Consider the following 12,472-nt stretch of genomic DNA (forward strand, 5'->3'; position numbering starts at 1 on the left):
AGCCTGGCCATAGAAACTGGGCGACACAGGCAGACCTGGCTGCCCAGAGAGGACAGGCTCAGTGACCACAGCCTGGACACAGAAACTGAACACAGGCAGACCTGGCTGTCCAGAGAGGACAGGCTCAGTGACCACAGCCTGGCCACAGAAACTGGACGACACAGGCAGACCTGGCTGCCCAGAGAGGACAGGCTCAGTGACCACAGCCTGGCCATAGAAACTGGACGACACAGGCAGACCTGGCTGCCCAGAGAGGACAGGCTCAGTGACCACAGCCTGGCCATAGAAACTGGACGACACAGGCAGACGTGGCTGCCCAGAGAGAACAAGCTCAGTGACCACAGCCTGGACACAGAAACTGAACACAGGCAGACCTGGCTGTCCAGAGAGGACAGGCTCAGTGACCACAGCCTGGACACAGAAACTGAACACAGGCAGTCCTGGCTGTCCAGAGAGGACAGGCTCAGTGACCACAGCCTGGCCATAGAAACTGGATGACACAGGCAGACCTGGCTGTCCAGAGAGGACAGGCTGTGCTCCCACTGCCAGCGGGGAGAAATGGAGACAGAGGGGCACTTCCTAGAAGACTAGATAGAACAGTCGATGAGCAAAAGGACCACAGGCGTGTCAGACTGTTTTATTCTTTAACACTTTAAATCAGCTCAATACATGCAGCAATATTAGCTCAGCAGAATCTTCATATTCTCTAAATGCTTTTATATATATATACTCAGTATAACAGAGGTGGCCCAGCTCTGGTCAACACGTCTTTCTGTTTTTCATACCAGCTTTCAATCTTCATTGTCTAATTAAATGTACCCAGCTGAATGAATTTGATGGGACAGGACAGTGGCGCAGTGCTTAACGTTGCTCCAGCTGAGGGCCGGGACCCTGGATTGAATTCCAAACCTGGGGTGCCGTCTGTGTGGAGTTTGCATGTTCTCCCCCGTTTTGCGTCGGCTTCCTCTGGGTGATCCAGTTTCCACTCGCAGCTCACAGCCATACTGGTAGGCTAATTGGATTCTGGGAAAACTGGCTCTGGTATGCGTGTGAGTGTTGTCATATCGGTGTCCTGTCTGGGGTGTACCCCGCCTTGCGCCTGTTGCTTGCTGGGATAGGTGCCAGTTCCCCCACAACCCTGAATTGGATGAAACAGTTAGAAAACAGGTGGCTTAGGTGAATTTGAGAGGTGTCAACAGAACTGTGTGTCAGATTAGTTAATTCACTACCATTCTGCACTGACTGGGGTGAGTGAGTGATCGAGCAGCTGGCTCTGGTCATCAATAACAGCTTGACGCACCGATACTGTCTCCCGGGCCTACTTTTCTCTCCTCCCTGGACTTTATGACTTTCTTGCAGTCGCTTAGTTGTTAAATGGTGCCGAATTAATGGCTGAGCCCCGCAGTCTGACCCCCAGCTTCTCTCCCTGTCCGTGTGTCTCATGGAGAACAAGCTGGGGTATGCAACAAGAAATTCCTAATGCAAGAAATTGTATAGGGCCAATAAAGTGATCTTATCTCATGAGCACGGTGTCCCCGACTGCACTCACTCAACACAGTAAGGGACCAATCCTAGAGGAGTGTGCCTCTTCAGGACCAGGAGCGAATATCACTGGCTAATAATCACCGCTGGTTAACGTGCTCTGAACACGGGGCAATAATTACAGCCCATAGTGTCGGATGATAATGGGGATTTCGGCAGTCTTGGTGCTGGTCGGTGTCGATGGTCGTCATGGGGTTTGGGATCAGTGCTCCGGAGCGCGGAATACTGAGATTGGCCACCTCCTCTTCCCTGCCTTGGCGTTGCGCTTGCGTGGCGTCGTGCAGGTTGGGCCCAGCGGAGGGCGCGGCGCGGGCTCTCAGCTGCGCTCCCGGAGGTTCCCGGGGGCCCCCCCTCGGCCTCGGGCGCTGCTCTTCTCCGGCGGCCTGGCTCTGCTCCTGGCCAGGAGGACGGAACAGACAGCCATCCCGTAGGCGGCGCTGAGGGCGCAGGCCGCGGCGTAGCAGGCGAACGCGATCCGCATGGCGGCCGCCGCTGCTGGAAAAGCACAGACGGACAGGCTTTCCGTTTCCGCAGATCTGTAGCTGTGTGTGAGGATGAATACCTGGGTGTGAGGGTGAATACCTGTGTGTGAGGACCCGTACCTGTGTGTGCCTGTACTTATGCCCATACCTGTGTAGACAGAGCGGTCAGCACTGCCCGAGCCTCTGGTCCAGTTTCCCTCAGTCCCCAGGTCACCCTGCTGGTCAGCTGTCCTGCTGCACCCTGTGTTGAAATAGCCAGAGCACCAGGCGGTGAGAACATCAGCGAGCGCACACACACACACGCACACGCACACACACACACACACACACAAAGTGTCACCTCAGCCCACTGAAATGAGTGTTACTGATATATATTTATGAAGAAATCCTCTTGCGCTCTGCATCCTGGATCATGGTGGCGCCTCCTAGACCCCCTCCCCTCAGAAGGGGGGAGTGCAGAGAGGCTGAGAGACCCGCCCCCTCCCTTCAGGATCCGCTTGCTGGCCAAGACGCTGCATGAGCTGCAGTCCGGCACGGCGGGCTCTCTCTTGTCACGGCGGGTCGGCGGCCACCAGGGGTGGCTGTTTCTCCCCGAGAGCCGAGAGAAACCATGCTGCCCAACCCAACCCCAACACATCCACCTCAACCTTTACTAGTTACCCCACTGGGGGGAGCACCTCTGTTGTTTGTTGTCCCTGTCTGTCCCTCTGCATGCTGTGCGTCTGTGTGTCTGTACATTTCAGTGTTTCTCTGTGTGTCTGTACATTTCTGTGTTTCTCTGTGTGTCTGTACATTTCTGTTTCTCTGTGGGTATACTTGTGCATATCTCTGTGTGTGCATTTCTGTGTGCATGTATCAGTTTGTCTTTGTGTGCACTTCTGTGTATCTCTTTGTACATGTCCGTGTATCGGTGGATATCTCTATTTCTGTGTATTTTTGTGTCTGGATATTTGTGTGCATCTCTGTCTTTGTGTATATTTCTGTGTGTGAGTGTCTGTGTTCTTTGTGCAAGTGTGTCTATATTTCTGTGTATCTATTTCTCTGTTTGTGGGTGTGTTTATGTGCACAGTTCTCATCTGTTGGAGCCTCTTGCGTTAAAATGAGGTCCAGAGAGGGACTGGGGTTGAGGGGGTCCCGCAGTGGGGGTGCGTCAGTGTGGGTGTTGTTTACTCTGCGCTTCCAGGACTCTGACACAAGGTCCGATCTGCGGCCTCACCTGGCGGAACCGCGCGCTCGGTCGCCACGCTCTTCTCGGGGGGGTCGGCGGGGTCGGCGCTCAGGTGCTCCGCGCGGCAGGAGACGCGCACCCCGCGCCGCCAGGACTCCGCGCGCACCGTCAGCACTGCCCAGGCCGAGAGCGCGCCGCCCGCGCCCGCCTGCGCGTCCACGGGCTCCCCGTCCAGCCGCCAGCGCAGCCGCAGCTCCGGCGGGCTGAAGCCCCGCGCCCGGCACAGCACCGTGGCCCGGCCCTGCTCCCTCAGCTCCCGGGCGGACGGCCGGTACACGGACAGCGAGGGGCGGCTCAGGGCCGGCGGGGAGTCTGAAATACAGCGGTTGACAATAATGAGATCGGGGGTGCCGGAGTCAGCGGCCTTGGGAATCTAAAAGCCCCAGAACTCACAGCGACGTCTTTAACAAAATATTATAACGGAACACATCTCCAACAGTACAGGTGTATCCCTGATAAGAGGAAGAGAGCGTTTCGCCTGTGGAGCCTTCCGCAAGTGTGTGTTCAGGTCTCTTCACACACCTGAAGGCTCCACAGCCGAAACGTTGTGTCTCTTCCCTTTTTCTGGCGGCAGAGAATAGACCTTAAAGGAACAAGTAGTAGGTTTATTCCATGCTGAAAAAAAGAAGAAAGAGAACACAACGTTTCGGCCGTGGAGCCTTCTTCAGGTGTGATAAACCTATTACTTGTTCCTTTGCAGCCTACGCATGCTGACGCAGCTCTCCACTTTTTGTCGTCTTGTAACTCCAACCCTTCAAAAGCCTTACAGCCGTGTGCGTCCGGCGAGCTCACCTCTGTAGATGACCTGGGTGCCCGGGCCGAAGATGTACCTGTGGTTGAACCACACGGCGCAGTAGTAGACGCCCTGGTCGGCCGCGGCGAAGTTGCCGATGATGAGCGAGAAGCTGTTCCCGCCCTCGTCCTCCTCGATCAGGAACCGCTGGCCGACGCCCGCGCCGTAGCTCTGCCGCGTGGGGCTCTGCCGGCTCAGCAGGAACTCGAGCGCGCCCCCGCCCGCGCGCCGGTACCAGGAGCGAATCAGCGCGCCCACCTTCTTCCCGCTGCCCTCGAGCCGGCACGCCACCTTCGGGTTCCTGCCGCTCGTGCCGATGACCGACGGGTGCGGTTGCCATAGTTGCAGGTCGGGCTGGTCGTCCGCGCTGCACGAGTGTACTAAACAGAGGCAGCTCGGCGTGTCAGGTATTAGCGACAGTCAAAAGGTATTGACATTAAGACAATCAAAACCTAAGTGTTTCTGAAATGGCTCCATGTTCAGGTCAGGGAACACTCGCAAAGTGAGTCGAGAGTAAACAACGTTTTTAACAGGGGGAAGATCAAATGCATTAAAGACGTCAAAGTTGTGTTATTCGGTTTTTGACCCAGGTGGAAAGAGTTTTAAAGGTCATTTTATCTGCAGTGCCGCAAACTATGGTTCAGAAAACCCCCTGGTAAAACCCGAAGGATGGATTTACTCTAATTCCGCTCTCCTGGTGTACCTGCTTTCCGTCAAACGGCCTGACCGATCATCTCCCATCATATTATGATCTCTCCTAACGTCTTCCTGTACCCACAAGGACTGCACTCCAACACCACTACACACACATGTAAGCCGAAATTGTACTGCCCCTTCAATTCCTCAGTAAAACTGTACTAGTTGTAATATTTATTAATCGCAATACTATTTTTGCACTGTACCTCGAATTACCTTGCACTGTTTTTGTCCTGTTATATTTTTTTTCCGTTTGCGCATTTTGCACAGTTTTTGATTACACGTTATGTTACTTCAAGTTACTGTTATTGTGTAACTGTCTATTGTCTTATCTTCTGTCCTATTTATATCCTGCACCTGAGTGACTCATGAGAAACACTTTTCATTATACTATGCACCTGTGGAAGTATAATGACAATAAAGTCGAATTGAATTAAATGGCCGTTTTACCCGATCCGATCTTCCAACCCGCTCCAGGCCCTCTCCAGCGGGCTCAATATTATCTCTCTGTCCAAGGTGGCGGCAGGTACCGATACATCCCTCCCGCTCGTTTAATGTCGGAAAGCAGTGAATGTCGTGACGACCAGCTGCATGAATCCTTCAACCGGGCGATGAGCCATTACAAGTGACCTTTCACACGCGTTGCAAACTCGGCAGTACATTTTTTTGTACGCCTGAGGACCCCAGAGGGACGTTAATGGAGCGGAATGAGAGATCTCGAAACAGATCGCCAGATCAAGTTACCGCAATAATAAATGTGTGCTTCTGTTGGTCTTGAGTCGGTCAGATCCAATGTAACTAGCGAACGGTAGACATTGTCCGCAAGACAGGGAGATACTGGAGGTGTTTTACTGGAAGGCAACAGGACATACACTAAGCTAACGTTCTCCAGTCCTATAATTCGTGTATTTATTTGTTTGAAGTGGTAAAATAATGTTGGGGTGGGAGCAGGGAATCAAATCAAAGTGTATTTCTGCGAGCTCACAAGAATCAGGTGACGAAAATCAGGTTCCGAAATAATAATGTAATAGAAACGGAATAAAACTCAATGTGAGTAGAGCTGTTATGTGTCCATGGTGTGTGCAATATATACATGTAGTGTAGTTATGGTGAATACAGTGAGAGTTGTGTGTCCATGTAGCGATTACAGGTGATTTGCTAAGGAGCTGCGGGTTGACTGTTGAGCAGTCTTACTGCCTGGAGGTAGAAGCTGTTCCGTAGTCTGTTGGACTTGGACCGAATGCTTCGGTACCGTTTACCGGACGGTAGGAGGGAAAACAGTTTGTGACTCTGACCCTTTCCTAGGCGCCCAAAAACGGATAGGGCTTCTTAAATAATACAAAAGGCTGTGATCACTCTTAGGTTTAACCCCCTCCTCCCCTGTTCGTGCTTCTGGTCCTCTTACTCTAGACGTAGAGAAGCCGGGGCCCTGTCTGTGTGTGTTTTCTCCTCTGCCGCGCTGCCGGAGAGACGCACAAGCGGACAGAGGCGGTCGGTCTGGACTGACGGCGAGACCGGAGGAGCGCATTTTAAACAAGAAGAGGACCGGGATTATTGGCATTATCGATGCCAGTGATCGGTATTATCATAGAGCTGATCAATTCAACAAAATATGAATTGGTATTATTATATTACTGATATAAATTAAGAAATGTGTGGTTCGTAAACAACGACAATAAACCGAGCGTTTACAGCAAATTGCTTAATGGCGCAGTTTACCAACATATGGAAAACCCTTCAATTTGCTGTGAAAGCGACGCTCATTTTCCTTAAAAGCGAAAATGAATTGAATTCGCCTGTCGGTCAGTTGAGCTTCATTAATAAACTTTCGGCGGTCAAGTCTAGCTTTTCGAGTGCGAGTGCACAGATATCTCTCTGTTCAGTGAAACCTCAACAAAGGTACCGATGATGTTTTAATTAGCGAGTTTATACAATCAAGTTTTTTATTTAATAAAAAAAAAGTTCTAAAAAAAAAAACTTAACACGACAGTTAAGACTGCCGCAGCATGGATAAATTAGAAATTCCTAACAAAATGTGGATACACTCTCCGGTGTATATCTAAGATATGTGTTTTTCTAAAATTAATTGATTGATTTGTTTTAATGTATTGGTTTATTTTCTAAACAAACGTGTTAATAAACGCGAGGCGAGAAAAGCCACTTTTTTACCTAATGCTACAGTAAAACAAAGTGCTGGTGAAACAGGCCTGCTTAAAAAAAAAAGGAGTTTATTACTAATTCTGCCAATTTGAAAAACCTTGTTACTATTAGTCTGGAATCGAAATTCTTCTTTGATCAGGATTTAAAACAGAGAGAGAGCATTATAGTAAGAAACCTGTCAAATTATTCCTTGACTTCTGTATTACACCTTTATAATTAATCCTATTTAGAGCTCATATTTATTTTTAGGACCTGACTTGATGTTTCCTTTTACAATATGGCGGTTCTTCATCCGCGATCGATAAAGACTCTGCTCTCGGCAGGGCTGATGGCAACTGCCTCTTAACTTTTCACTGATCGCGCCGCCTGTTTGTTAGCTATGGGTTAAATGAATGATGTGTGTATGTACAGTATAGAACACGATATTGTTTGTATTCTTACTAGACGGCTTTTTCCCCTTCTGAAACGTTATTCGATTTTATTCCCTTAGCATTTATTGTGCCACGTACTATTATAAATAACTATATGATGTAATATAAAACCTTATAACAATAAAATAATAATAATAGCAAAAAAAAAATAGATTTAAAAATCAAATTAGACTCAAGCTGTACTAACCCGCGTTCATTGGGTGGTCCTTCTTGTTTTGATTATTAATATTTCTAACTTAATATTTACTTAGTTAGTTGTTGGCTAAACAATTTTATAACATTGGATATGATACAAATATACTAATAGAATTATATATCAGTATTAGTATATCAGGGAAGAAATATAACTAAACAATTCATTTAACGTCAAGAAAGTTTACTCGATTTCCCCACCTGTAACTTTTGCGGGCTGTAAAATCTTAACAATTTTGACTATCGCAATCAAATTTGATGCTCACACGCTGTTAATACATGAATGATTTTATAATCTACATCAAAATTCGGTAACGAAATTCGGTATCGCGATAATAGAAACTTTTCCGATATTCACTTACTTACTTATTAGTATACTCTAATTATTTATCAGCACATGAAATATTTCCATTATCATTATTAGCTTTTGCATTCTGCCTACCAGAGCAGGCCAGAGCCAGGAGCACGAGCAGGTGACGGGGCGCAGTCATGCTCGCTGCCGCGCGCCGGGGCTGCAGGGAGACGAGTGGCGACAGCGCGCGCGGGCGGCTGCTCTGTTACAGAGGCGCCCCCCGCCGACCCGCTAACGGCCGCAGTGCAGCTGGGGCAGGGGGGTTCACCAAGAGCAATGCGACCCCGCCCTGTGGTTGTGGCAGCGCTGCCTGCTGCAGGTAAGATAAACGACAAGTAACAGGTTTATTCCATGCTGAAAAAAAAGAAGAAAGAAAACACGTTTCGGCCGTGGAGCCTTCTTCGGGTGTGAAGATTGGACTCTTCCTCCAATCGCCTGCGGGGCAATGGACCGGAATCTAATCATATCAGAAACTACACCTCTGTATTATTGATAATTATGCATCTATCGTTGTACTTAATTAGTGTAAAGGTATAAAACAACTTCATTAAAGACAGTTTTTTTTTAACACGAAAAGGGAAAAGTGTTTTATATGTAACAGTACTGCTGTAGGACAGCACTCAGGACAGCGGGACACTGCTGTAGGACAGCACTCAGGACAGCGGGACACTGCTGTAGGACAGCATTACACTGCTATAGCAGAGCATTAAGGGCATCACGACTGCTAAGACCATTGCAACTCTATGCATCAGAACACTGAGATCCTGATCCTGATGAGATACTGGGATCAATTAACCACTCAATACGAAACGGGCTAGAGGGGCCCAGTGGGCTCCTCTCGTCTCTCAGCTTTCTTATGTTCTTAATGAAGGGGGGGGGGGTTGAGTCATATCGGACAGCTCTAGGGGTGGGGACCCACAGGGGCAGCGCAGGACCACATGCCCTGCTCCGCCTCCCGGTGTAGAAGGATTGTCCCCGTTATTGGGATTTTCTGAGAGAAAGGAAAGGAGTAGCAGCAGGAAGTACACGCGTCTCCTTGGCCCAATCCACTACTCCTCCGCCTCCCGCCCTCCCCCAACAACGGGCCTGGGTTCGACTAGAGGGGAAGTGACTGCATGCTCCGGATTCTCTTTCCGGTCTGTCCTAAACCCTCTTCTTCCCACCAGATCCACACCCACCCCACACAGCCAGGCAACTTTTGGGCGCTGCATGCCCCCCCCACTCTCTGTGTAAAGAAGCTCCACCCAACCTCTCAGTCCTAAAGGCACCGGTTCCACCACCCTGAGGATGTTCACTTCCAGCCCCTGGGGACCCGCCCCGCTAGGGGCCAGGGGCTGAACCGCCACACAGCAGCCGCTGGACGATTAGAGACCAGCCCGGGGACTGAAACAAGCATGAGGTTTCCAAGCAGATCCAGGCAGGAAAGCAAACCGATCGGAGTAAGGAAAATGGCTCCCGTTTATTCTCTAACATTCTCGTTCGAGAGCGATTTAGGCCTGTGCAGGGCCTTTTATTTTAGAAAGACCAGGTGCCTCTGCTTCCTACCCCGGATGCGTGTCTCAGTTGCTGGGTGGGTCTCCCTCATTCTGTAGAGGGAAGGCTGGGTGCAGGAAGTCAAGAACAAAAAGCAGCACTGAAGACCGTTTCTGTTTCTTTTGTATAGAAATTTGTCATGTCAGGTTCGCGGTCTGGGTCATTACTCTCAGTATTCCTGCTCAGTAATCCCTGAGTAACAGGGTGCTGAAATTATTAACTTGTAAGCTCCCCGATTCAGAGTCAACACTTTAGCCTCTCTTCAATTAAATTATTCACACCCCAACCTTACTATATTTTTAAGTTCTCATGGGATGTTACTCAAAACAGGACTGCACCTGGACCTCAAAGGCTGGGGATGCTGTTGGGATGAGTAATCACTACCAAGACACCCATTCCATTAAAGTTAGTTAATGCAAGCTCATGGTTTGTGCACATCTGGAGATTTGCAGCATCAGCTCAGTTATTTGACTGACTAGAGTGGGAGAGAAAGACCAGATGAACTTGCAGGGAAGAACCACAAGGGGGCGATAAAATCTCACTGAGGAGCAGGACTCTGGTATTTCAGGTACAAGTGTTAATCGAAAAACACTGACCTGGAGTATTCATGGCACGGGTGTGTAGGCACAGGGAAGGGGTACATGCGTGCCCAGCTCGAGCAAAGGAATGGAGGGGGAGCGAGAGGAGACTGGACAACTGTACTCCAAGGCCACCAGCTACACGAGGCTGATTAGTCTCCTGACGGAGGGAGGTGCGATTGAAGATGAAGCAGGAGGGGACAGCTCCTCTCTGGAAGGGAAGGGGCCAGCAGTCCCTGAACCAGCACAGGGAGAGGAAGAACTAGATCCCGAATCGGCACCAGAGGAGTTCAGGAGCTCAGAGGAAGAGTCCAAGAGCAGATGGAGAGTTCAGCTGACCTTTCTTCCCCTGAACTCCCATAATCATCAGCACCCCAGTGGTCAGTGCTGAGTGTACCCCCCCCTTGTCTCGATAGCAGCACTGAGCCCTATGAGCCTGGAGAACACACTGAGGCTCTGCTCCACACCGAACTCTCGATACCCTCCAGGCTGTGCGCATGGACTGACCTCCCCAGTTCACACCCCAGGTTTCCAACAGGTTCCAGTCTGGTGACGGACTGGCCCATTGCAAAATGTTGGGTTGATTTTGTGATGCATTCTCTGTGGATTTCGAAGTGTGCCTGGGACACAGATCCACTTCCAGCTCGGTTGAACCCTCCTGGCAGGTTCCTCCAGGTTTTGAGTTAAAACGCCCTGGCGCCCTGTAGAGCCCGTGGTGTCGATGACCCTCTCAAGAGTCCCAGGACCAGGGGAAGCAAACCAGCCTCATGATGTCCAGATCAGCACCATACTCCTCGTTCCTTTCTGCTATCTGGCCTCCTTCTTTCTACACCAACCCCCCCCACCGCAGAGGGGTGTGTGTGCGCGCGTGTGCGTGTCCACAGTGCTGTTCCCCTCTCACCTGACCACCGCTGCCAGTCCCAGTGCGAGAGCCCGCGCCGTCTCGCCCGCTCCAGGCGCTCACTGGTGCGCGTCGGCTTCTCTTCCTTCCGGCAGCTGGTCCCAATACCCTGTTGCCATGGCAGCGACGTCTGATGGGCGGAGGGGTGGCTCTGTGGCTCAGGATCTGTGCCTGTGGCTGGAAGGTTGCCGGTTCAAATCCCGCGGCCGGCAGAGGAATCCTACTCCGTTGGGCCCCTGAGCAAGGCCCTTAACCCCAACTGCTCCAGGGGTGCTGTACAATGGCTGACCCTGTTCTCTGACCCCAAGCTTCTCTCCCTGTCTGTGTGTCTGTGTCTCCTTGGAGAAAAGCTGGGGTATGCGAAAAGACGAATTTCTAATGCAAGAAATTGTATAGGGCTAATAAAGAAACATTATTATTATTATTATTATTATTAACATTATGATGGCAGGTTTGGTGAGCTGCTGACCCAGAGGGCCAACCAAGCCCCTGTTTATTCTCCTGGTTGTTCTCTGCCTCCTGAACTTTCCTGCTCCCTGTGGGCAGGGGCAAGACTCGCTCGGACATCCCACACCAACCGGTTTAAACCTCGTCACCGCCGCTTAAAGAGGAACACGGGTTCAACCCCAGTGTCAAAAAGACGCTGAATACCCGCTCTTATTACAAAAGCTTTCTGCCTGAAGGCCGATTTCTAGACCGGAGTGTCTGACTAAAGTCGTTTTCCGCAACATAAACAGACAAACCGTCCTGCTGACGACGGGGCAAAGAGACCCAGGAACACGAACAGGAAAGGGGATGTCCGGGGGTCAGTTTCTTCCTCCAGCCTCGAACAGACCCCGCAGCCAGAAACAAACCACAGCATAGGAACCGCTTCCAGCGCGGAACACTCAACAGACCAAGCATTGCCGCGAAAGAGACCATTCCCTCTAGAAAACGATGCGACGCCAGCTCTCTGCCCTGAACCTTCATTCCGCTTTTCTCGACGAGGAACACCTGTGCGCGAGCCGGAGCACCCCGCGCGAGCCATCTTTCGCGTCCCCAAGCGGAAGCAATTAGAGCCGGCGAGCCCGAGGGCGTCCGCGCCCCCTTGTGGCTCCGAGCGGTACTACTGGCCCTCGTCTCCGTGCTTGATCCCGCCGCTGTGTGATGCGATTGAGGTGGGCCAGAGATCGAAAGAAATCATCCTTTCTTTCAGCAGATCGATCACGGCACACAACACTGCAGTATCTGGGAGCTGGGGGTATGATTTGTTTTAAATTCAGGTGTGAAAGAGTTTTCTACAGACAGTGTGAAATGCACAGTTAAGCACTGACTGGATTAAACCCTCGCACAGTCAGCAGGTGTCTGTACACCAGTGAAGAACTGAGGACGAGGAAGCCCCCCATGTACATGAGATGACAAAACGCCCTCAGCCAGGTTTTCACCCCTGTTACCCCTGAGCCTCTGCAGCTCCTGTGCTCAGCCTTGGGTGTCCACACTGGAAACAGCAGCTCCAGGTCAGGTCCTGAGACATGAAAACGCTCCATCTTCAAGGACTGATTGCTGTTGCTCCTCGCCTGCGGGAGACTCTGGCAGTGAAATTCA

General features: G+C 50.7%; 1 protein-coding gene across 1 annotated transcript; it reads right to left on the reverse strand.

Moving 5' to 3' along the window:
* Nucleotides 1-617: 617 nt before the first annotated feature.
* On the reverse strand, nt 618-11,318 carry LOC107076557 (immunoglobulin kappa light chain-like). The gene is made up of 5 exons (XM_069187640.1): nt 7,967-11,318; nt 4,045-4,425; nt 3,241-3,564; nt 2,173-2,265; nt 618-2,037 (listed from the first exon to the last, which is right to left on the reverse strand). The coding sequence occupies exons 1-5, from the start codon at nt 8,013-8,015 to the stop codon at nt 1,859-1,861; spliced, it is 1,026 nt and encodes a 341-aa protein (XP_069043741.1). The 5' UTR covers nt 8,016-11,318; the 3' UTR covers nt 618-1,858.
* Between the last annotated feature and the right edge of the window lie 1,154 nt (nt 11,319-12,472).

Source organism: Lepisosteus oculatus, chromosome 3 (assembly GCF_040954835.1).
Source record: "Lepisosteus oculatus isolate fLepOcu1 chromosome 3, fLepOcu1.hap2, whole genome shotgun sequence".
Lineage (NCBI taxonomy): Eukaryota > Metazoa > Chordata > Actinopteri > Semionotiformes > Lepisosteidae > Lepisosteus > Lepisosteus oculatus.

Coding starts and splice junctions, on each gene's coding strand:
- LOC107076557 (XM_069187640.1), bottom strand. CDS start 8,015: ATGACTGCGCCCCGTCACCTGCTCGTGCTCCTGGCTCTGGCCTGCTCT. Junction 3,565..4,044: donor CACCCAGGTCATCTACAGAG/GTGAGCTCGCCG, acceptor GCTGTATTTCAG/ACTCCCCGCCGGCCCTGAGC. Junction 2,038..2,172: donor TGACCGCTCTGTCTACACAG/GTATGGGCATAA, acceptor GTGCTTTTCCAG/CAGCGGCGGCCGCCATGCGG.